Genomic DNA, 25,418 nt, shown 5'->3' on the forward strand with positions numbered 1-25,418 from the left:
TTTTGTTATATAAATTTTCTGAAGACTGCACCTTTTCCCCTTGGTTACCTTATAATAACATATAAGTTATCCTTAGATATAGTTAAATTATTTCCAGTTGTAAAGGAAAAGAAGTGTTGAAAATACCACACTATACATTAATGCATTTGCAGCTGATTTACATAAGGAATGGTAATTTTTAAATTTCTACCACGAATATACCTGTTTTTTTTTTAAATAAAGTTATTTATTTTATTTTTGGCTGCATTGGGTCTTCATTGCTGTGTGCAGGCTTTCTCTAGTTGCGGCAAACGGGGTCTACTCTTCATTGTGGTGCATGGGCTTCTCATTGCTGTGGCTTCTCTTGTTGCAGAGCACGGGCTCTAGGTGCACGGGCTTCAGTAGTTGTGGCATGTGGGCTCAGTAGTTGTGGCTTGGGGGCTCTAGAGTGCAGGCTCAGTAGTTGTGACACAAGGGCTTAGTTGTTCCACCGGCATGTGGGATCTTCCCGGACCAGAGCATGAACCTGTGTCCCCTGTGTTGGCAGGCGGATTCTTAACCACTGTGCCACCAGGGAAGTCCTGAATATACCTGTTTTAAAAGTTCTACCCAGCAGAACAAATAAGAGGCTTCAAATGAAAATCCTTTGAGCAGTGCCTCTCATACTCTGGTGTTCATCAGAATAACCTGATAGGATTGCTAAAACACTGCTGGGCTCCACCCCAGAGTTTGTGATTCAGTAGGTTTGGGATGGGACTCAAGAATTTGCACTTTTAACAAGTTTCCAGGTGATGTTCCTGCTGCTGCTGAACCAGGCAACCACACTTACAGTGTCAGATTAGCCCCCACGATTTGCCTTTTTACTTTGGGCATTTTCTATTTGTTAATTTCTCTTGAGTTTGATAAAATGAAGCAAAACCATGTACTACTCTTAACAAAATTTTATTCTAAAAATAGATCTCAGTAACAATGAAATGCCAAAAGTTGGTCATTGTAATAAAAAGAAAAAAGTAACAGAAATTTGCTTTACATTTTTTTCTGAAAAATACAAAATTATCACTGTAATATACTGCCAGCTCTCATTATCTGTATTTGAATTATTCATTCTATGGATTATCCAAGGAAATTTTAAAATCATAGGTTGAATTCTACCTAATATTTAGACATACATCTGAATTGCTTTTATCTTCAAGTAAATACATTATCAAAGAATGCAAATAAAACTGAACATTTGCTGAAGTAAACATAATAAGGAAGATAAATTTATGCTTAGGAAATGTGCTCCAAAGGGAAATACTGGTTTATATAGCTGTTTCCCTCAATTTCTGCAGATAACCAAAAAACAAAAACAAAACAACAAAGCAAAAACCCCCAACACCTGATTGCATTGAAGTACTGATATTTGAAAGTAACAAATTATACAACTTATATACAGAAAAAAGACATAACTAAAATATTTCGAACCTAAAGCACAGGAAACTTTAAAGGCAAATAATGACATTTAGTACTTAAAAAGTGGTTTTATATTTTTCAAAGTGCTAAGAAACAAGTATTCAAGAAAAGTTCAGTCCTGTCTACAAAGTTCTGACTGACTTAAAGTACTGAAATATCAAGAATGCAGGAGACAAATCAAATTTAGAAAGCCCCCATTACTATAAAACGTATCTTTAGTATATTTTGCAAAGAAATGAAGCAGTGTTTAAAAGACCAGTTATGGTTAAGTTAGTAACATACAACTTATCAGCCCACATCTCTTTTTTCAAACTAATGCAAACACATGTGTTTCATAATATTTCTTCCACATTCCATGTGTCACATCCATCCATCCTGTCATATCCATATTCTGGATAATTTTTATTATTCATTTTCATCACATCAATTGGCCATAATACACAGTGAGTAGAAATGATCCTTTTATATCAGAATTCTTGATTCTCTGCAAACCAAAAGCTGATCACAAAAGTTACATTTAATTCCTATTAAATGTATGTACATATTTTTTAGGACTTCTTAGCTCATTTTTGGACTGTCAGACATTGGTGTGATTTACTGTGACCATCTAAGATAGAAGAAACAATATCTTAGTACACAGTATGACTAAATACCTCTTTTGTCAAAACTTGACCCTGAGTTTTGAGTGCTGGAATATAAACTGTAAAGCTGAAAACACTCCAAAATATGCTGGCTGATAATGGTGTCCCTCAATATTGCGTGCTTCCTCTCCATTAACATGGTACATCTGAACGTGCCTCCCCTCGTCAGCACGGGAGGAAGAGGACCCAAATAAGGAAGCAGGAACTTTTCTGTCTTAAATACTCAGCAGGAATTTATTCCAAAGTACATTGGTGTCTTAGTATAAAAATGCTGTTTCCCCAAATCTTTGAGTAACATTGACAGTGCACAAAAAATGCAGCATTCTCATCCTATAGGTTTAGTAGCCTGAGGGGAGCCCCACAATCCCTGGCCTGATAAACAGCATTCATCTATCGTTTGGACTGAAGAGAGTTCTAAATGTTGCTTTGGAAATCATATAAGAGTCTCTTTTTTTAAGGCTAGGTGTGTTTACATTACGTTAACCATTTCTAGATATTGAAAGCAGGTCTACATCTGTTAAAAATATTCACTAAATATAAAATTAACAGCTGAACACGAAGTAAAGCAATTTCCAGTGGTGACAGTATTCTCACAGTAGCAAATAATCTAACTTATTATTTAACACTAATAACTAAGTCTTTAAAACATTATTATGTTAAACATTGCAATTTACTGAAATTACAGAGAAAAAAAAGGCAATTACATCAACTGCCATTGAAAGCGCCAAAGAAGTTATTAAAAATACAGGCTCTCCAATGGCTCTCTAACAGGGATAAGCCCACATATTGTTTCTAGTTTTATTTGACTTTTTTTTTTTGGTGGGGGAGGGCATGCATTTTGTTTTTAAACCAAATAACTAAGCTTTAAACATATGAAATATGCTTTCTGAAGAGACACTTCAACTAAAATTATACTTAAGACTTGGCTTATTCATATAATTTCTGCTATGTGGCAATGGTAATTAGGATATATCCAGCTCTTAACAGCACTGAGGTTCTTTGTGTGACCAACAAAGACAGCAAAATCCTGAGTGCTGAGACAAGCTCCTTATTTGTATGAACACATGGCATCATACCCTTCACTGATGGTGTTTTCCAATTACTGGCCCTATGTGACCAATGACACAAAAAAATGGGACAAGACTTGTCTTACTATATATTTTCTAACCATTGCATTAACTGTATGCTACATATGTTCATTAAAAAACCCAAATCAAACCCTTTTTACCTTTAGCAATCATGAGGAATCTTTACATATTTATATAATACATTGTATATTATATTCATGGCCTGTTTATGCTATTTTCAAGAAGAGAATACTGTTCTAAAGTAATAATAAATCAAAATTAATTGATAGGGTTGTATCAATCTTCTTTCCATTGATCCTTGGAGTCCCTTAAATGATGGCATCATGTTCATCGCTGTAATACATCAAAAGTTAAAGTTACTTTATGTTTTGTATTTGTATCAAACTACTTATAGTTCATAATTTTAAGTAATAAATAAATTTCAGAATCAAAACTGTCATTGCTTTGTGTAAAGTTTCTTAAGAAAAAGTACCTGGTATACTGTATTGGTTAAGGATTCAAGCAGTGTATTCAGGTTGCGAAATGGACCTATGCTCAAATCTCTGCAGTGCCTGTGTGACTTTTCATCAATTAGCTATTATAACCCTCTTTAAAAAAGAAAACAACCAAAAGAGCGATCATTTCTTGAGCATCTTCTATGTGCCAGGTGTTACGCTACAGACTTTACAACCATATCTCATTTAATCATCACAGTACCCCTAAGCAGAGAGAGGGCACTTTAAAAAAAAATATATATATATATATAATGTTATTTATTTAATCAATCAATTCCATTTCGCAGAAGATCAGAAGCTAAGCAAGCATGTGAACTCTCGTCTTGACCACTGTACACTGTACTACATCATTTATATAAACGTGGGTAGGCACCCTGCTAGTCAACAGTAGAACCAGAATCAGAATTAAGTCTGTCTGCCCCAAACCCCATCTCTTACCACTTCACTCCACTGTCTCTCCATGCAACTCTAAGAAACACAGGAGTTAACACTATAATCAGTGTTTTAATCAGTGTTATTATCCAATAAATGAAAACTAGAAATGCTAATAATTACTAGGTATAGAAGGTCTCAGGTTCCTTAATGGGACAAATATTAAGTCCTTACTTATGGAATGTCATTATTTATAACTTCAAAGAAACTACTGGCTTTAAAATGCACTCTTTAAAAAATGTAGCACTAAGAAAAACATGGCCTATTAAACTACAACACAATGCTTTCTCATCCCATAGACTGTAAGATACATCCATCTCAGAGGTGTTAAAATGTGGAAATCCACAAAAACAAAAATGTGTGCTTAGACTCAACTAAATATGGTGTTTTCACCATCTACTGGTTCTGATATGAATAAGACTCCTGTTAGAGTCACACTGCCTTCCTTACATGCCACACAGCTCTGTCCTTACAGTTATGGGGATTCTGGACTCTGATGTCCTCCACAGGGCATGCAGCATTATGTGGTCATGTATACGTGAGGAAAAAGTCCATAAAGCTAAAATTATATACTTTGTAGTTAAGGCACTTTAAAATGAAAACAACACATTTAAATTTAATTCCTTCAATATTTTATAGCCTCAAGTATATCAATAAATATTGATATTATAAAAAAGGAGTTGCATTAAATTTACTATAATCAAAATGTGCCTTCTGTTTAACTGGTGAAATTTACCAAGAAAACAGATGATAAGTATTTCTAGAAACACAGTGGTTTTAAAAAATATTTCAAATTTTAAAGCATTTTTAGAGTCAACTCTGTTTAGTCAGTTTCCTTCATGTATTTTTTTCTTTTATGGGTTGATCTAAAAGAGAAAAGAATGAATGTTTCTGAATGTGCTTTTAATCTGACAAAACACCACCTTGATGCGCTTTTAAAGTAAGTTCGATATGATGGATACTGTATGTGGAAGGTAACTTCTAATTTAAATATACTTTTTTTAAAGTCTGGTTTTCTTAGTTCAATGAAAAATTTGAGACATATTTTCATACTCTATTCTCCTCCTAAAAATTCATAATGTACATCAACATATCAAAGGCTTACAGTATTCTTATAGTAAAGTAACCTATTCTATTTTACTTTGCTCAATTAGTAGTTCCCAAGTGTTTCTGACATGGAAACCCGGTGTGAGACACATATGCATATGACAACTTAAACAAATCTTGGATAATGGTCATCTATTCTATTTATTTTATACATACATTAACAATCAAAAGAATGGATTTGCTCTTGTACATATAAGGCTCAAAAGAAAAAACCGAAAGGACTTTGTTGGAATAACAAAAATTGGGAGATTATACCTCCAAAAACCATCAGATCTTTAGAATGACATAGTTTGTTGTTGGGGACTTGTTGATAACGCTCACCTGAAAAGACAGTTTTGCTACAGATTAACTGATAATGTATATTATACTAACAACTCAGTATCAGGGAAAATGAGGCTGTCAGAAGAATTTCTTTATTTTTTTTGTCACAGAAAGCAAAAATCACGTTTTTATCAAGGATGTTATTTTAGTATGTCTTGTGTTTGTCAGTAACACTAGGTCAACAGCCTCAGGAGACCTGATAATGGTATTTCTTGCAATTAGAGGTATAAGCAAGTGAAAAGGACTAGCTAAACTTGGGTCTCTGGTAAAAAAAAAAAAAAAAAAGTATGACACTAATAAAATACAATCATTTTTATAGGTATATCCATTTGCATTTGCAAATAATTATAATCACAAGCTTGCACACAAACAATTTGCTTTGGGCATAGAGGATTAATGGGAATATAACTCATAAATCTATAAATTATTAATCCCTGAGATGAACACTCGCTCTACTCTGATATTTTGTCATGATATTTAAATACAGAATTAATAATAATAAAAAAGTCCTGGCCAATCAAAACTTACATGGTTCTATACCGAATGCCTCTTCTTGAATAATACATTTTGCATCCAATGTAAAGAAAAGATAAAACTCCCAGTGTTAATACAATACCACCAACAAAGCTGCCAGTATCAAATTTTGATCCTTTATTTTCCTTAGAAATAATAGTTGCTGTGACTAGAAGAAAACAAAAGGAAACAAAAAAATAAGGCTTTAGTGCTTTTTAAACATATTGTAATAAGCTAAAACATTCTGAATTTCTATGTAAGAATGCTGATCTGGGGACAAGGGGGAATCATAAGCACATCAAGGTGCTCTCCAGATGATTCTGTGTCTAGTGACTGCCTGGTTCTAGTTTTCTTCACTTGATCCAACACATCCCTTAAATCCCCAGTGCCTACAACCCCAAGATCTTTAGGTGAGACTGGGCTTGGATGGTCTACCAAAACCTCAGAGGCAGCAAGATTTGGTTAATTCTTTTATGAATTTTCTTAAGAGTTCATGCCTTAAACAAAACAGGTCTGGGTAACAGCTGAAATCTTGAAACTGGATCCAATTTGAGTAAATGTTTCTAATTGAAATTTCTCCTTTTGAATAAATTGGGAATTTTAACTATTTTAATTTTATGGAGTCAAGAGCCCCTGAGACATTAAAGTTGATTTCAATACATAAATTGTAGTAATAAAAAAATAAACTATTTGGAATAGAAGTATATAAAAACACACAAAAGAAACCATGAAGTCTGCTATTTGTTATGATAAATGTAATCACTAGCTTTTAAACAGAACTTCAACTTTGGATAACTTAAAAGAGAATCTTAAGGTTTTTGAATTCATGGTTTCACAGGCATTATATTTTAAACAAATGCAAAAAAATAAAGAGTGCTGAGACTAATACTACATATGTGACTATATATAATACCATTAAAAAATATTTTTATGGCACAAATTAAAACCAAAGTTCTCCATGATTTAGGTTTAGAAATCATGGAGACTGAGCCTGCCTAATTCCTTTCTAGAATGAGGTTCAAAGAGTTAAAGGTATGACAAGTTTTCAAACCATGCAAAATAAAATCCCATGTTAGGATAAATTATTTATTTACGGATGGATCTCATACAGTCATGATTTGGCACGGTTAAGTTGGAAGCTAATTTTTTTAAAGGGACAAGATAGTTACTAAGTCAACTGACTCTTCCTGATCTCTACAACTAATTTATTTAGGAAATGAGAAATAATTGTCTAAATTTCTACATTTTTACAGAATGGAATGATGTAAATGTGGCATTTTAACAACTATTTTTTCAGCATAGGAAAAATAGGTCCATTTTTATACATACTTGTTACTGATGAAGAAACAGACGTCACCGAACTATTGTGGGTTGTGGTCATTGTGGATGTTGATATCTGGGATATATTTTGTGAAACACTTGTGACTTTGAGTGTAGACCTTAAGGTGGTGGAAGTCATATTTGTTGAGACCTCTGGTGTTATCATTTTAGATGTTGCTATGCGTTTTGAGGTGGTGGCTGTCCCGTTATTTGAGACTGAAGCAACTAGAATTGTTGATGGTTTTGCTGTTTTCAAGGTAGTGGCGGTCCCGTTATTTGAGACTGAGGCAGCTGCAGTTGTTGATGGTTTTGCTATGGGTTTTGAGGTGGTAGCTATCATCTTTGAGACTGGGGAAACTGGAGTTTTTGATGGTTTCACATTGAAGTTGGAAGATTCACTTGTATGGCTGAAAAGTACCTGTGGGGCTGCAAGAATATGAAGAAACATTAAAGCCAGAGCTATGACGTAGATAATTAACTCCCACTTCACTGACTTTCGTGGTCATACATAAAGAAAAAGGTCTAACAAACACAGCATCATGAAAGATACTTAGCTTATTAATACTTTGCACTACACAGCAAGAAGCCATAAAACGTATAGTAAAATATTCAACAGGAACCAAGCCTGGATTTACGTAAAGTAAGAAATTTTTGTGAACGTATGGGAAAAAAAGAAACAACCCAGAAGACTGAGTTCTTTCGATACAGGGACAGTGTCTTAACCATCTCTGTGTCTGAATATTCCATGCTTCATGTCACAAATATTAGTTGAATGGATTATGAAACCAATGGATATAAAAAGGGTTTTTAAAGTTTAAGGTTTCTCTGCCACATTCTACCAAAAAGCTTTGAGGACAAACAGTAGCTGCATGCTTCTAACCCCCCAGTAGGATGTGAGCATGAGCGAGATACTCTTCCTAAGAGTAAAACCAGCTTCCCATGGTGCATTAGGAAGTGAAACAACATCACAGAACGTGGCTAGTTGGAAATCTCACACTGGTGATAATTTTCTGTCATTGGGAATTTATTTCTAAAATTATTTCTGAAACCTTTAAAAATGCAAAAGCCGGGCTTCCCTGGTGGCGCAGTGGTTGAGAGGCCGCCTGCCGATGCAGGGGACACGGGTTCGTGCCCCGGTCCGGGAAGATCCCACATGCCGCGGAGTGGCTGTGCCCGTGAGCCATGGCCGCTGAGCCTGCGCATCCGGAGCCTGTTGCTCCGCAACGGCAGAGGCCACAACAGTGAGAGGCTCGTGCACCGCAAAAAAAAAAAAAGCAAAAGCCAATTTTGTAAAGGAGAATCATTGGTGTTAATTTAAAATAAACAATTGGAAATAAATAAATAAATCAGCGCTATGACCAAAAATAAATACTAAATATCTATATATGTACAAAATGCCCTATGACCAAAAGCAAACCTTTCTGTCTTAACAATATTCTTTCATACTCTATCTTCATTGTAGCATCACAACCTAACTGATATTTACAACTAAAGATACTTTAGTTATTATAATTTAGTATATACTATTTAAGGAATGAAAAATCTCTTTGCCCTATTAATAGGATGTAATTTATTTCTGTGTTTGTTTCCTAGTCTCAAAGTTTACTTGCAGGTTTAGTGGTTTGTTATGTTGCCTATATACTCCCATTTTACTCTTTATGGCCAAGAACTAAAGTGGAAAGAATTACCCACCGGGCTTGCCTTCTCCTTTCCCCCAGTGACAGCAGCACAAGGCCTTCAGGTTCTCTGTACCACTGCTGCTGTCACATACCAAAAGTGATGACTTCATGCATTATCACCCTTTCACAATTATTCTGGACTTTTTTTTTTTCTTTTTTTTCGGTACGCGGGCCTCTCACTGTTGTGGCCTCTCCCGTTGTGGAGCACAGGCTCTGGACGCGCAGGCTCAGCGGCCATGGCTCACGGGCCCAGCTGCTCCGCGGCATGTGGGATCTTCCCGGACCGGGGCACGAACCCGCGTCCCCTGCCTTAGCAGGCAGACTCTCAACCACTGCGCCACCAGGGAAGCCCCTATTCTGGACTTTTTATTCAAAGAATTCAAATATTTATTTTCAATTTTACAGGCTGGTTTTAATAGTGCTTATCTGCCCATCTGCTTTTACTCTTTAAATTCCTATCACATTTTGTGAACTTTGGGTCTTTACTGTGTGATCTCTTCCACTGAGTATTACCTAATTTTTAAAAAAAGACCAAAGGAATCAGTACTTTTGTATTATATAGGTGAATAAATCATAATTATTCAAGTAGAATGCTATGAACTTGGACTAATCTTTTATTATTCAATTCTGAATGCTCTATAAACATATAATATAATTTAGCGTTGAAATAATCACCTATTATTTTAATGTAGAGAATGAATTCTATTATAATGAAATTAAATACAGCAAAGAACCATCATTTATATCATATCTTTAGAACAGAATGATCTTTGCAGAGTAAAACAATGAACACAATTCTGCTTTTGGATTCCACACACACACACAGCCTACTCTCTTCTCCCTGCCATAATAAGATATTCTTCAGAGATACTGTATGAAGTAACATGGGCAAAAACAGGGAGCTGTAACAGGTTAGTTCTTCACTAAGAAAATCCAAATGTGTTACAGAAACCACTAAGTAGCTAAAATTTTCTATAAATTGACAAAACAGGCCAATAATTTTTGTTAAGGTGTATTTCATGATGTTTAAATGGGATAACTGCAATGCAAGGATGCTCTCTTCAAGGTCAGAACTCACATTCCATGACTCAACCCCCTTGTCTGTAATATAAGTAAACGGTCATTTGTGCTCCTCTGCAAATGAGACCATCCCACCACGGACATCTGGGTGTCTTCCTTCTCCCTTAACTGTTCAGCTACTGACCAGTGCCCTCCAGGGCATGGCTCAGTGAGTACCTGCAGAGATGTCAGAAGAACAGAGCATCCATGCAGGGCTTGGAAAGGGTTTAGCCCTATCTGACTTTGCTGTTTTAGCCAGTCTCCCCCTGCCTCTGAGAAGCAGAAGTTGTAAAGGCGTGGAGGGTGGGTGACATGAGTGAAGGTGGTCAAAAGGTACAAACTTCTAGTTATAAAATAAATAAGTCATGGGGAGGTAATGTACAGCACATGGTGACTACAGTTAATACTACTATATTGTATATTTGAAAGTTTTTAAGAGAATAGATCTTGAAAGTTCTCATGGCAAGAAATAAAATTTTGTAACTAAATATGATGAAATAGGTGTTCTATGTTATATACATTATTATACATTATGATAGATGTTACTTATTGTGATCATTTTGCAATATATAAATCATTATGTTGTACACCTAAAACTAATATAATGTTATACGTCAATTATATCTCAATCAAAAACAGTACAGAAACATCAAATCAAAACAAGTTATAAAGGCCCAAAGAGGGTACATTACTGGAGAGTGTCAAGTGTGCTCTGTGTCCACCGCCACCTCTGCCCACGGAGGAAAAGAGGAGAACGCAGCCCCTCACCTCAAACTAAGCCGAGGGAGTCACCTGAAGAGCAGGCCCAGTATCTCCTGGACCTGAAGCGACAAAGACTAAGATTTGACTCAAGCCTGAAAAGTAACTCTAAAGGCGAGAGGCTATGGCTGAGCTGTCTCTACCTGTCAGCAGAGTTTAAAAGGCTGCGCTGGGAGTAGACTCTTATTTCCACTGACAGCAAAGGTGCGTGTTTCCCAAGAACCAAACCAGGCCCCGTGAAACATAGCCAGCATGGGGCTGCCTTAAAAGATAGCCTCCCCAGAGAGTTCTGCGCAGAGGGATGAAGATAACCAGCAGAGAAGTGGAACACCAAAAGCTAGGGGCCAAGGGTGTGTAGTGAGGGGGTCAGCTGGAGGGGAGGCCCTACTGCATCAGGGGAGCTGAAGGGGGAAGCCCCAGCTGTAGGGTCTCCCCGGAATCTACCAAAGAGAACCACATCCGCCACCTAGGGGGCACCTTCGTCAGACGAAAACATCCCAGCTGGCTTTTCCCCTTAAGCCCCTTTAGGCCTGATCCTGGAAGGGTAAAAACCAGGAGAAGTGAGAGGGAGAAAGGCAGAGCAAGGAAGGAAGCCGACAGCGTCAAATTCCCCACTGTTGGTTCCAAACGCGAAGCAGGCCCAGGCTGGCAGAGGGAGAAATTCCAATCATTGTAGACTTTTATTTATTTTGGTATTATTCTGAAAACGAGAGACACCTTACTAAATACAACTGATTCAATAAACTGGACCTACGTACTATGGATAACACCTCAGCTAATGTAAGTGGAGCTGCGGGAAGGGGTGTATGTGGCACACAGTTGTTAACACTTATTGAGTGTTGTGTCCCCCTAAAATTCATATGTTGAAGACCTAACCCCCAGTAGTTTAGGATGTGACCTTTTTTGGAGACAGGGTCTTTACAGAGGATTATAATGAAGTTAAAATGGGATTATGAAGATGAGCCTTAAATACCTGGTGTCCTTATAAAATGGGAAATTTGGAGGCAGACAGACATACGGGAGGAACACCATGTGAAGATGAAGGCACAGATCATGGTGACGCTTCCAACAGGCCAAGGAAAGCCAAAGATTGCCAGCAAAACACCAGAAACGAGGCGAAAGGCACAGGAAAGATCCTCTCTCAGGGGGCAGCAACCCTGTCGACAATCTGACGATACATCTCTGCTGTTTACACTACCTAGTTAGTGGTCCTTTGTGTGGCAGCCCTAGCAAACTAATGCACTCAGGACCACAGTTCTTTCACTGCTAACAAAACGTGTCTTCAGGCAGCTGTGCCACAGCACTCGCCAGTGGCTGTGCTGAGCTTGTTCCTTTCACAGATCCTTGCAACTAATCACTGTGAGATGAATTCAGTCATTCGGTACTTGTCAAACTACTCTCAAAACTTCTTAAATGAAACCTAAGATCACCTATAGATTTCAGAGCTATAAAAATTTCTTGACCCTAATTCTTGGTTTCAACTAACATAATCACAGGAAAACAAAGTGAAGGGCTGTAGTAAGAGCACCCATGCACCCTCCGTCCCAGCAACTGCCATGTTCAGGCGCAAAAGGGACAAGACAGAGAAAGTACAAGTGGGGATGAGTTGATGTTTTGTCACTGCTGAAAAAATACTCAAGACAGTCCAATCAGCACTCCGTTCCTGTTCTGTAATAAGAGAACTATCCCTGGAGCACAATTTTTCTATGACAGAATTCGCACTTCCATGTACTGAGCTCTTCTCTTTACCAAGTGCTAGTGATATTTTTCAGGCATGGTGGGAACGAGCTCAAGCTCTGGATCAGCTCAGCCACTTACTTGCTGGGTTACCTTAGACAAGTTACTTAACCTCTCTGAGATTCAGTCTCCTTCCTCATCTATAAAAAGGGATATCACAGGGGTTTGGGAGAAATAACTGACATAATTTGTATTGAGCACTTAGCACAGTGCCTCCTACGGAGGACCTGCTCAATGAATGGTTACTCTGTATCTCAGCATTTGTTTTACAGAATATACCTCTCCTATGGAGCTGCACTACACAGTTCCCTTATAGGAGGCTGAGTAGTAGTCAGTCAGATCTACTTCCATGATTATCACCACTGCCATTTGAATAACAGCACATCGAAGAGGATGCTCTTAAAGGTATTTTCAGTTCATTGATATAAATATCCAAGAAGAAAAAAGTGATGTTCCAGGCCTTTTTCTATTAACACCAGCCGGCCACCTTCTTATTCCAGCAAGACCAGGGACACGATGAAGCAGCCTGTTTTTTCCTAGTACCAAGTAAAAGTACTCATCCTCTTCAAAGTCTGGATTTATTCCAAGAATCTTTGTATAACTATGTTGTGTTGAAATAACTTTCTTTATTCCTATAACCTTGAGCCCCAAACTATCTAAGTGCCATTTTTGTCTTTTAACCTAAATATTTCAAAGTTAAGAGTGACAATTTGTTTTCTTTGGGGTATCAGATACACACTTAAACCAGAGTTGAAAATTCACATTCATTTTTTTAAAAAATCTCAGTTATTTTAAAACGGGATAGTAGTAGTTTTTCATTTCCTATTATAGCTGTCAAAAATACAGAGCTATTTAAGATCATGGATCATAAATTTCTGGTGCCACAGAGTCATTTTGAGGGTTCTATGATTCTAAGTACAGACTGCAGCTAGTACTAGTCTTGTGTGTGTCTCTTGGAATATTTTTAAACACTGAGAACCTTGAGAACCTCTTTCCCATAGATTTCCACGGATGGGGGTGGGGATGGTTTCATGATGATTCAAGCACATTTCATTTATTGTGCACTTTATTTCTATTACTACGTTGTAATATATAATGAAATAATTATACAACTCACCATAATGCAGAATCTGTGGGAGCCCTGAGCTTGTTTTCATTTGCCACTCACTGATAGGGCTTTTTAAAATTTTATTTATTTTTTGGCTGCATTGGGTCCTCATTGCTGTGCGTGGGCTTTCTCTAGTTGCGGCAAGCGGGGGCTACTTTTCGTTGTGGTGTGCGGGCTTCTCATTGTGGTAGCCTCTCTTTGTTGCGGAGCACGGGCTCTAGGTGCGCGGGCTTCAGCAGTTGTGGTGCATGGGCTCAGTTGCTCCACGGCATGTGGGAACTTCCCAGACTAGGAATCAAACTCATGTCCCCTGCATTGGCAGGCAGATTCTTAACCACTGAACCACCAGGGAAGTCTGCTGATAAGGTTTTGATATGACTCTGCAAGCAAATGATTTATTATGATCTCTGTGCAGTCAAACTTCTCTGCTAATGATAATCTGTATCTGCAGCCACTCCCCAGCCAGATCATCAGGCATTAGAGTCTCATAAGGAGTGTACAACCTAGATCCCTCGCGTGCACAGTTCACAGTAGGGTTCGAGCTCCTATGAGAATCGAATGCCGCCGCTGACCTGACAGGAGGCGGAGCTCAGGTGATAATGCAAGCAATGGGGAGCGGCTGTAAATACAGATGAAGCTTCCGTCACTCGCTCGCCGCTCACCTTCTGCTGTGCGGCCCAGTTCCTAACAGGCCACAGACTGGTACTTGTCTGTGGCCTGGGGGTTGGGGACCCCTGCTATAGAGAATCTAAGTATCAGTGTAATCCCAGAAGTACTCATTATTTAGAAAGCAAAGGGGCCTTTCCTCATTGTACAAAGTCAGTAGATTCATTATGAAAATTCCCCTTGAATTCAAATTACCTGAGGACCAAAAATCCACAGAACTGAAAAATATAGATTAGAAAAAAAATCTTAAAAAGTTATCTTTTAGAAAAATCAAGAAAAATTTAGATTTAAAACAATCTAAGAGAAAATTGGGCTTTAAAAAATATATCATCAAAAGAGCTGTCCATTTTCTGAAAATCAAATATATTTTCCTAAACTTCTAAATTCAAAAATTAAAATTCCAAAAAGGAAAAAAAAACTCTCTCTCTCTCTCTATATATATATGAACACAGAAAAATAACAACTGGGGTGTTTTAAATAAGTTATAGTACATCTGTAATAAATTCTGTTCCCACATTTTGTTACACTATCATCACTCTACCTAAATCTTTTAATATAAACTCTGGCAGGAGCTGAAAGAGGCATTTTCAGTCAAGGCAATTATCTGCCTTACGGACAGTGAGAACTAACAATTGTGACACAGTCCAGGTTTGTTTAAGGAAATTCATTCCGAAGGGCGATCCTGTGCATTCCCAGAGCTGTACAGAAAGCAGATGAGCAAGAGAGGGTCAGAAAAGAAACTTGGCTTTTCAAGGCAGTCAGAACCCAACTCAGCCAAGGCTGAGCTGGCCGGGGCTGTGTAGACAATATCCAGGCTTTGTTATGATATTGCCACAGGTCTTGCCCATTCTATTTCATTACCACAGACCCAGCCCACAGTTTGTAACCCTAGCTAATTATAAATAAATAAGGCAAGAATCACATTCACAAGGGCATCAGGCAAGCTGATATTATTTTTCCTCTGTTCCTGCTCCAAACCTTCCCAGCCTCTCATCCTGGCAATCTTCACTCTCCACAGAATAGAATTCACTCTATCTGCTATTCTTCCCCAACACATTCCAGTCAGCCTGGCTTCTCACTCCTCCCAGCACTGAGTATTATTGGGCTGGCCAAAAATTCATTCAGGTTTTCCCCTAAGACGTCACAGAAAAACTGGAATGAACTTTTTGGCCAACCCAATACCTACTCAGTGCCAAGAACAATGCTAGGAGGCTCTGCAGAAACAAGAAAGATGCAATCCTTCTCAGGTACTCCTTTATTTTTAACTTTATTTTATATCTCCTTATTTTGCATTTTTCTGGACTCTTAATTGTATTATCTTACCTTTTAAATGGAATTAGTTGGTTATTAATTGCAAGAACTACATCTTGCATTTTCATTTTACTCTACATAAGTGCCAGGCACAGTTTTGGAAGAACTCGATCACTTCTAGCATGTGCTCCACACTATGCAAGGAGGGAAGGCCAAAAGCTATCTCTTCACCATGATGACAAGGCCATGGTCTCCTCTGCTTCCTAATCTTCTGCTACTCTTTTCTGCTCCAGCAGATTTACTCAGCTTTCCCTATGCAGTTTATTTATTTCTGTTGCTTTGTTATATTACTTCCTCTGCCTGGGATGCTTCCCACCCATTCTTTACCTGGTGAAACCCTATTACTGCTCCTGGCCCAGCCCAGAAATTACACTGAAGTTATATTAAATGTACAAAACAGGCCACGTAAAAGACAAAGATTATCAACTGGACAGCAAAACTATGAACTGTTCATAAGCAATATATCTTAAAACTAAGATTCCAAAAAGCTGAAAGGTATTGAAAGTGAAGGTATAGGAAAGAAATATACTATACAATTACTAATCAGAGAAAAGGTGATGAGTGGTACTGGTTCATGACAGTGACATGGGAAGATCCTAAACTCACCTCTTCCCATAGACACACTGAATCTACAGCCAATTACACAACAATTTCCTCTGGGAAAAAAGACACCCCAAAACTGGCTGAGTGACTCCTACACATCGGGCAAATGAGAAAAAAACCAACACTGAGGCAGGTAGGAGAGGCTGACACAATCTCGCCATAAACTCTGCAACCCGCTCCTGCCCTCAACCTGCTGCAGTGACACACAATCAGAAGGGAACTCAAAACCCGTAGCTTCCCCCTGAGGAGTGAAAGGTTTGAACCCCACATCAGGCACCTGACTTTTAAGACCTGCACCTGAGAGGTGAGCCCTCTAAGCTTTGAAAACCAATGGGGCCATGTCCTTGAGACCCCCAAGGCCATAGCCAACTGAGAAATGGCTCTTAAAGGGCACTCATCTTCAGACTCATCCCACCCCAAGGACCAGCTCAGAGGCAGTCAATTGAGAGGCACCCAGACTTTATGTGAAAGAGGCTCATTTGCTAATCTTAAAGTTTGGTATGAGCAGAAGGAATCTAATCTAACACATGTCTAAGGGCCTACTGGGGTACCCTCTAGGGACAGAGGCTGGCGGGCACCATCTTTTTGCTCTCCCTCACTCCAGCTCACCAGGATCTCCCAGAAAGGAGCCTATGCCCATCTCTGGTGCCCCAATTTTTGTGGTTGCTGCCAGGGGAGACCTTTAGAATGACTGGCTCTGGTCAGCAGGGTATATGCTCACAAGTTCCATAGGACTGTAACCAACAGAGAAAGAGCTCTCAACCAGCTACCACTCCCCAGGACACAGCAAGAGGCAACAGACCCAGGAGCTCAGCCTTTCTGTGAAAGAGGCCTATTATCTTATCAGCTAGGCCTGAGGGGCAGGCTTCTAATTAAACACACATCTAAGGGCTGACCACAATCCTTTCCAGAGACCTCGGGGGTGGATGCTATCTTCATGTTCTCCCTCTGCCACACTCCAGAGCACCAGTGTATCCTGGAGTGGACTTGTATATGTGTCTGGTGCCCTGTTTTTCGTGGCTGCCCCTCCCCCCTCAACACCACCAGGGGATGCATTTGATTGCCTGGCTCTGGAGGCCAGGGGGGGCTTGTGTTCCTAGGTCCCATGGGACTGTAACAAATGCAAAGGTAGTTCCTGGCTGGCTGCCACCCCCAGAGAACCGTGCAGACAGCAGATCTTTCTGAGAGAGAGGCCTTCTTGCTTGCCCAGGAGCTTTGGCCTGAGGGGCAGGCTTAGGGTTTGGCACACTTTTAGAGGCCTACAAAGGCGCTCTCGGGAGTGGAGGCCAGGGGACACCATCTTTGCACTCTCTTTGCCTCATTCCAGGTCTCTGGGATCTTCTGGAAAGGAGGCTGTCCATTTTTCTGAGGCACCAATTTTGTGATGCTGCCCAGGGGACACCTCCAGATCACCTGGCTCTAGCTGCCAGTGGGACTTGTGTTTGTGGTCCCAGAGAACTGTATATATTTGCATACTTTGAAAGCTGTTACCTGAGGGTTTAGCTTCCAATCAGGTTTAGTCTAGGTACTGACTGAGATCCTCTCCTACACTGACAGGTCTTGGCATACTCTCAGCTACTAGCAACCATTAAAAACAAAATAGACTACTTAACAATCAAAAAAGTTTGAAAGACAACCAAGAGCTAGGGCAGGATTGAACAATAGGGTTCATCTCCTACATGGACTCACTCCTTCAAGTCTGGGCAAGGTGGCTGTTTCATCTAATGCATAGAAACCAATGTAGAGAATCAAGGAAAACGAAGAAACAGAGAAATATGTTCCACAGGAAAGAACAAGATAAAACATCAAAAAAAGACTTTAATGAAACAAAGATAAGTAACTTACCTGATAAAGAGTTCAAAATAACTGTCATAAAGATTCTCACTGAATTTGGGAGAAGAATGGATGAATACAGTCAGAACTTCAACAAAGGGAAAATATAAGAAAGTAACAAAAGAAGTCACAGAGCTGAAGAATACAATAATTGAAAAATACACTAAAGGGGCTCAAGAGTAGACTAGATAAAGCAGGAGAAAGGATCAGTGAACTCAAGGACAGGACAGTGGAACTCTCCCAATCAAAGCAGCAAAAAGGAAACAGAGTGGAAAAAAAAGTGAAGATACTTTGAGGGACTTACAAGACAACATCAAGCAGACCAACATGTGCATTATAGGGGTCCCAGAAAAATAAGAGAGAAAGGGGCAGAAAATTTATTGAAAGAAAATAATGGCTGAGAAGTTCCCCAACCTGGGGAGGGACTGATATCCAGATCCAGGAAATCCAGAGAGTTCCAAATAAGATGAACCCAGAGAGACCCACACAAAGACACATTATATAATTAATGTGTCAAAAGATAAAGACAAGGAGAAAATCTTAAAAGCAGCAAGAAAACCCCCCAACCTATTCCATATAAGGGAATCCTCATAAAAACAACAGATTTTTCAGCAGAAACTTTGCAGACCAGAAGGGAGTGGCACAATATATTCAAAGTGCTTAGAGGAAAAACTGTCAACCAAGAATACTCAATCTGGCAAAGTTATCATTCAGAATTGAAGGAGAGATAAAGAGTTTTTCCAGAAAAGCAAAAGCTAAAGGAGTTCACCACTAAACTGGCCTTATAAGAAATGTTAAAGGGACTTCTTTAAGCTGAAACAAGAAGGTGCTAATCAGTAACAGAGAACATATTAAAGAGTAAGTATCACTGGTAAAGGTAAAATTCAGAATAATCTAATGTAAAGGTGGTAGATTAATCACTTATAGAGCTAGTATGGAGACTAAAACACAAAACTAATAAAAATAACTATAATTATAATAATTAGTTGAAGAATACACAGAATAAAAAGATGTAAATGTGACATCAAAAACATAAAACGTGGGGGTGGGGAGAGCAAAACTGTAGAGCTTTAGAACCTATTTAAATTTAAGTTGTTACCAGCTTAACACAGACTGTTATAAATAAGTTCTTATATGTAAGCTTCAAGGTAACCACAAAGAAAAACACCTCTAGTAGATACACAAAACATAAAGGAATCTAAGCATACCACTAAAGTATGTCATCAAACCACAAAAGAAGACAACAAGAGAAGAAGAAAGGAATACAGGACCTGCAAAACAGCCAGAAAACAATTAACAAAATGGAAGTAAGTCCATACCTATCAACAATTACTTTAAATGTCAATGGGCTAAATTTTCCCATTGAAAGATACAGAGTGGATTAAAAAAACCCACCCATCTATATGTTGCCTACAGGAGACTCACTTCAGATACAAGGACACAGAGACTGAAAGAGAGGGGATAGAGAAATATATTCCCTGCAAACGGAAACAAAAAGAAAGCTGGGGTAGCTATACTTTCATCAGACAAAATAAACTTTAAAACAAAGATATTAATAAGAGACAAAGAAGGGCATCACATAAAGGTGTTAAACAAATAAGAAAATATTTGTAAATATTTATGCACCCAACATAGGAGCACCTAAATATATAAAGCAAATATTAACAGACCTACAGGGAGAAAAAGACAGCAATACAATAACAATGAGGGACTTTAATACCCCACTTACATCAATGGATAGATCATCCAGACAGAAAATCAATAAGGAAACACTGGCCTTAAATGACATGTTAGAACATAGAGACTTAACAGATATATACAGAACATTTCATCCAAGAAGCAACAGAATGCACAATCTTCTCAAGTGCACATGGAGTATTCTCCAGGATAGATAATATATGAGGCCAGAAGACAAGTCTTAACAAAGTTAAGAAGACTAAAATAATATCAAGCATCTTTTCCAACCACAATGGTAGGAAACCAGAATTCAATTACAAGAAGAAAACTGGAAAATGCACAAATATGTGGAAATTAAACAACATGCTACTGAACAAATGGGTCAAAGAAGAAATCAAAGAGGAAACAAAAAATACCTTAAGACTAATGAAAATGTAAATACAGCATACCAAAACTTATGGGATGCAGCAAAAGTAATTCTAACAGGGAAGTGCATAGCTATAAATGCTGACGTCAGGAAACAAGAAAAATCTCACATAAACAACGTAACTTTACACTAAAGAAACTAGAAAAAAAAACAAATTGAGACTCAAAGTTAGTAGAAGAATTAAAATAACAAAGGTCAGAGTAGAAAAATGAAATAGAGACTAAAATGACAATAGAAAACATCAATGAAATCAAGAGCTGCCATTTTGAGAAGATAAACAACAAATGGACAAACTTTCAGCTAAAGTCAGAATTGAAAGAGGTGACATCAAAATAGATACCACAGAAATACAAAGAATTTTCAGACACTACTATGAACAATTATATGCCAAAAAATTGGAAAACCTAGGAGAAATAGATAAATTCTTTGAAACATAAAACCTTCCAAGACTGAATTATGAAGAAATAGAAAATCTGAACAGACCAATAGGGAGGTTGAATCAGTAATCAAAACCTCCTAAAGATAGCCTCATCCACCAGAAGGCAGACAGCAGAAGCAAGAAGAACTACATTCCTGCAGCCTGTGGGAAAAAAAAAACACATTCACAGAAAGATAGACAAGATGAAAAGGCAGAGGGCTATGTACCAGATGAAGAAACAAGATAAAACCCCAGAAAAACAACTAAATGGAAGTGGAGATAGGCAACCTTCCAGAAAAAGAATTGAAAATAATGATAGTGAAACAGATAAAACCTCAGAAAAACAACGAAATGAAGTGGAGAGAGGCAACCTTCCAGAAAAAGAATTCAGAATAATGATAGTGAAGATGATCCAGGACCTCGGAAAAAGAATGGAGGCAAAGATAGAGAAGATGCAAGAAATGTTTAACAAGGACCTAGAAGAATAAAGAACAAACAAACTGAGATGAACAATAAAATAACTGAAATGAAAACTATACTAGAAGGAATCAAGAGCAGAATAACGGAGGCAGAAGAATGGATAAGTTACCTGGAAGAAAGAATGGTGGAATTCACTGCTGCGGAACAGAATAAAGAAAAAAGAATGAAAAGAAATGAAGACAGCCTAAGAGACCTCTGGGACAACAGTAAACGCAAGAACATTCGCATTATAGGGGTCCCAGAAGGAGAAGAGAGAAAGGACCCGAGAAAATATTTGAAGAGATTATAGTTGAAAACGTTCCTAACATGGGAAAGGAAATAGGCACCCAAGTCCAGGAAGCACAGAGAGTCCCATACAGGATAAACCCAAGGAGAAACACGCCGAGACACAAAGTAATCAAATTGGCAAAAATTAAAGACAAATAAAAATTATTGAAAGCAGCAAGGGAAAAATGACAAATAACAAACAAGGGAACTCCCTTAAGGTTAACAGCTGATTTCTCAGCAGAAACTCTACAAGCCAGAAGGGAGTGGCATGATATACTTAAAGTGATGAAAGTAAAGAACCTACAACCAAGATTACTCTACCCAGCAAGGATCTCATTCAGATTTGAAGGAGAAATCAAAAGCTTTACAGACAAGCAAAAGATAAGGAATTCAGCACCAACAAACCAGCTCTACAACAAATGCTAAAGGAACTTCTCTAAGTGGGAAACACAAGAGAAGAAAAGGACCTACAAAAACAAACCCAAAACAATTAAGAAAATGGTCATAGGAAAATACATATCAATAATTACCTTAAATGTGACTGGATTAAATGCTGCAGCCAATATATATACTGTTTACAAGAGACCCACTTCAGACCTAGGGACACATACAGACTGAAAGTGAGGGGATGGAAAGAGATATTCCATGTAAATGGAAACCAAAAGAAAGTTGGAGTAGCAATACTCATATCAGATAAATAGAATTTAAAATAAAGAATGTTACAAGAGACAAGGAAGGACACTACATAATGATCAAGGGATCAATCCAAGAAGAAGATATAACAATTATAAATATATATGCACCCAACTTGGACCACCTCAATACATAAGGCAATTGCTAACAGCTATAAAACAGGAAATAGACAGTAACAAAATAATAGTGGGGGACTTTAACCAATGGACAGATCATCCAATGGACAGATCATCCAAAATGAAAATAAATAAGGAAACACAAGCTTTAAATGACACAACAGACCAGATAGATTTAATTGATATTTATAGGACATTCCATCCAAAAACAGCAGGTTACACTTTCTTCTCAAGTGCACAAGGGACATTCTCCAGAATAGCTCACATATTGGGTCACAAATCAAGCCTCAGTAAATTTAAGAAAATTGAAATCATATCAAGCATCTTTTCTGAGCACAACGCTGTGAGATTAGAAATGAATTACAGGGAAAAAAATGTAAAAAACACGAACATGTGGAGGCTAAACAATACGTTACTAAATAACCAAGAGATCACTGAAGAAATCAAAGAGGAAATCAAAAAATACCTAGAGACAAATGACAATGAAAACACGACGATCCACAACCTATGGGATGCAGGAAAAGCAGTTCTAAGAGAAAAGTTTATAGCTATACAAGCCTACCTCAAGAAACAAGAAAAATCTCAAATCAACAATCTAACCTTACACCTAAAGGAACTAGAGAAAGAAGAACAAACAAAACCCAAAGTTAGCAGAAGGAAAGAAATAATGAAGATCAGAGGAGAAATAAATGAAATAGAAACAAAGAAAACAATAGCAAAGATCAATAAAACTAAAAGCTGGTTCTTTGAGAAGATAAACAAATTGATAAACCATTAGTTAGACTCATGAAGAAAAAGAGGGAGAGGACTGAAATCAATAAAATTAGAAATGAAAAGGAGAAGTTACAACAGACACCGCAGAAATACAAAGCATCCTAAGAGACTACTACAAGCAACTCCAGGCCAATAAAATGGACAACCTGGAAGAAATGGACAAATTCTTAGAAAGGTATAACCTTCCAAGACTGAACCACGAAGAAATAGAAAATATACACAGACTAATCACAAGTAATGAAAATGAAACTGTGATTAAAAATCTTCCAACAAACAAAAGTCCAGGACCAGATGGCTTCACAGGTGAATGCTATCAAATATTTAGAGAAGAGCTAATACCCATCCTTCTCAAACTGTTCCAAAAAATTGCAGAGGAAGGAACACTCCCAAACTCATTGTATGAGGCCACCATCATCCTGATACCAAAACCATACAAAGGTACTACAAAAAAAGAAAATTACAGACCAATATCACCGATGAATATAGATGCAAAAATCCTCTACAAAATACTAGCAAACAGAATCCAACAACACATTAAAAGGATCATACACCACGGTCAAGAGGGATTTATCCCAGGGATGCAAGGATTCCTCAATATAGGCAAATCAATCAATGTGATACACCACATTAACAAATTGAAGAATAAAAACCATATGATCATCTCAGTAGATGCAGAAAAAGCTTTTGACAAAATTCGACACCCATTTATGATAAAAACTCTCCAGAAAGTGGGCATAGAGGGAACCTACCTCAACATAATAAAGGCCATATACAACAAAGCCACAGCAAACATCATTCTCAAAGGTGAAAAACTGAAAGCATTTCCTCTAAGGTCAGGAACAAGACAAGGATATCCACTCTCACCACTATTATTCAACATAGTTTTGGAAGTCCTAGCCATGGCAATCAGGGAAGAAAAAGAAATAAAAGGAATCCAAATTGGTCACTGTTTGCAGATGACACGATACTATACATAGAGAATCCTGAAAATGCCACCAGTAAACTACTAGAGCTAATCAATTGGTAAAGTTGCAGGATACAAAATTAATGCCAAGAAATCTCTTGCATTCCTACACACTAATGATGAAAAATCTGAAAGAGAAATTAAGGAAACACTCCCATTTACCACTGCAACAAAAAGAATAAAATACCTAGGAATAAACCTACCTAGGGAGACAAAAGACCTGTATGCAGAACACTATAAGACACTGATGAAAGAAATTAAAGATGATACCAACAGATGGAGAGATATACCATGTTCTTGGATTGGAAGAATCAATATTGTGAAAATGACTGTACTACCCAAAGCAATCTACAGATTCAATGCAATCCCTATCAAATTACCAATGGCATTTTTTACATAACTAGAACAAAAAATCTTAAAATTTGTATGGAGACACAAAAGACCCCGAACAGCCAAAGCAGTCTTGAGGGAAAAAAACGGAGCTGGAGGAATCAGACTCCCTGACTTCACACTGTACCACAAAGCTACAGTAATCAAGACAATAAGGTACTGGCACAAAAACAGAAACATAGATCAGTGGAACAAGATAGAAAGCCCAGAGATAAACTCACACACCTATGGTCAACTAATCTATGACAAAGGAGGCAAGGATATACAATGGAGAAAAGACAGTCTCTTCAATAAGTGGTGCTGGGAAAACTGGGCAGCTACATGTAAAAGAATGAAATTAGAACACTCGGTGACACCATGCACAAAAGTAAACTCAAAATTGATTCGTGACCTAAATGTCAGACTGGACACTATAAAACTCTTAGAGGAAAACATAGGAAGAACACTCTTTGACATAAATGACAGCAAGATCTTTTTTGATCCACCTCCTACAGTAATGGAAATAAAAACAAAAATAAACAAAGGGGACCTAATGAAATTTCAAAGCTTTTGTACAGCAAAGGAAACCATAAACAAGACGTAAAGACAACCCTCAGAATGCGAGAAAATATTTGCAATGAATCAACGGACAAAGGATTAATCTCCAAAATATATAAACAGCTCATGTAGCTCAATATTAAAGAAACAACCCAATCCAAAAATGGGCAGAAGACCTAAATAGACATTTCTCCAAAGAAGACATACAGATGGCCAAGAAGCACATGAAAAGCTGGTCAATATCACTAATTATTAGAGAAATGCAAATCAAAACTACAGTGAGGTTTCACCTCACACCAGTTAGAATGGGCATCATCAGAAAATCTACAAACAACAAATGCTGGAGAGGGTGTGGAGAAAAGGGAACTCTCTTGCACTGTTGGTGGGAATGTAAATTGATACACCCACTATGGAGAACAGTATGGAGATTCCTTAAAAAACTAAAAATAGAATTACCATATGATCCAGCAATCCCACTACTGGGCATATACCAAGAGAAAACCATAATTGAAAAAGACACATGCAACCCCAATGTTCATTGCAGCACTATTTACAACAGCCAGGTCATGGAAG

The 25,418-nt window shown here is 37.9% G+C and overlaps 1 protein-coding gene across 1 annotated transcript in view; it reads right to left on the minus strand.

The window, feature by feature from the left end:
• Positions 1-911: 911 nt before the first annotated feature.
• The window catches only part of TMEM123 (transmembrane protein 123), a 72,520-nt gene continuing 48,013 nt past the window's right edge, over positions 912-25,418 (minus strand). Inside the window, exons 3-5 of the mRNA XM_079928095.1 lie at positions 7,357-7,773; positions 6,043-6,196; positions 912-3,493 (exon numbers count right to left, since the gene is read on the minus strand). Of these exons, the coding sequence (XP_079784221.1) occupies positions 3,469-3,493; positions 6,043-6,196; positions 7,357-7,773 (596 nt within the window). The 3' untranslated portion in view covers positions 912-3,468. The remainder of the gene's footprint in view (positions 3,494-6,042; positions 6,197-7,356; positions 7,774-25,418) is intronic.

This window comes from Stenella coeruleoalba (genome assembly GCF_951394435.1).
Source record: "Stenella coeruleoalba genome assembly, chromosome: 8".
Classification (NCBI taxonomy): domain Eukaryota; kingdom Metazoa; phylum Chordata; class Mammalia; order Artiodactyla; family Delphinidae; genus Stenella; species Stenella coeruleoalba.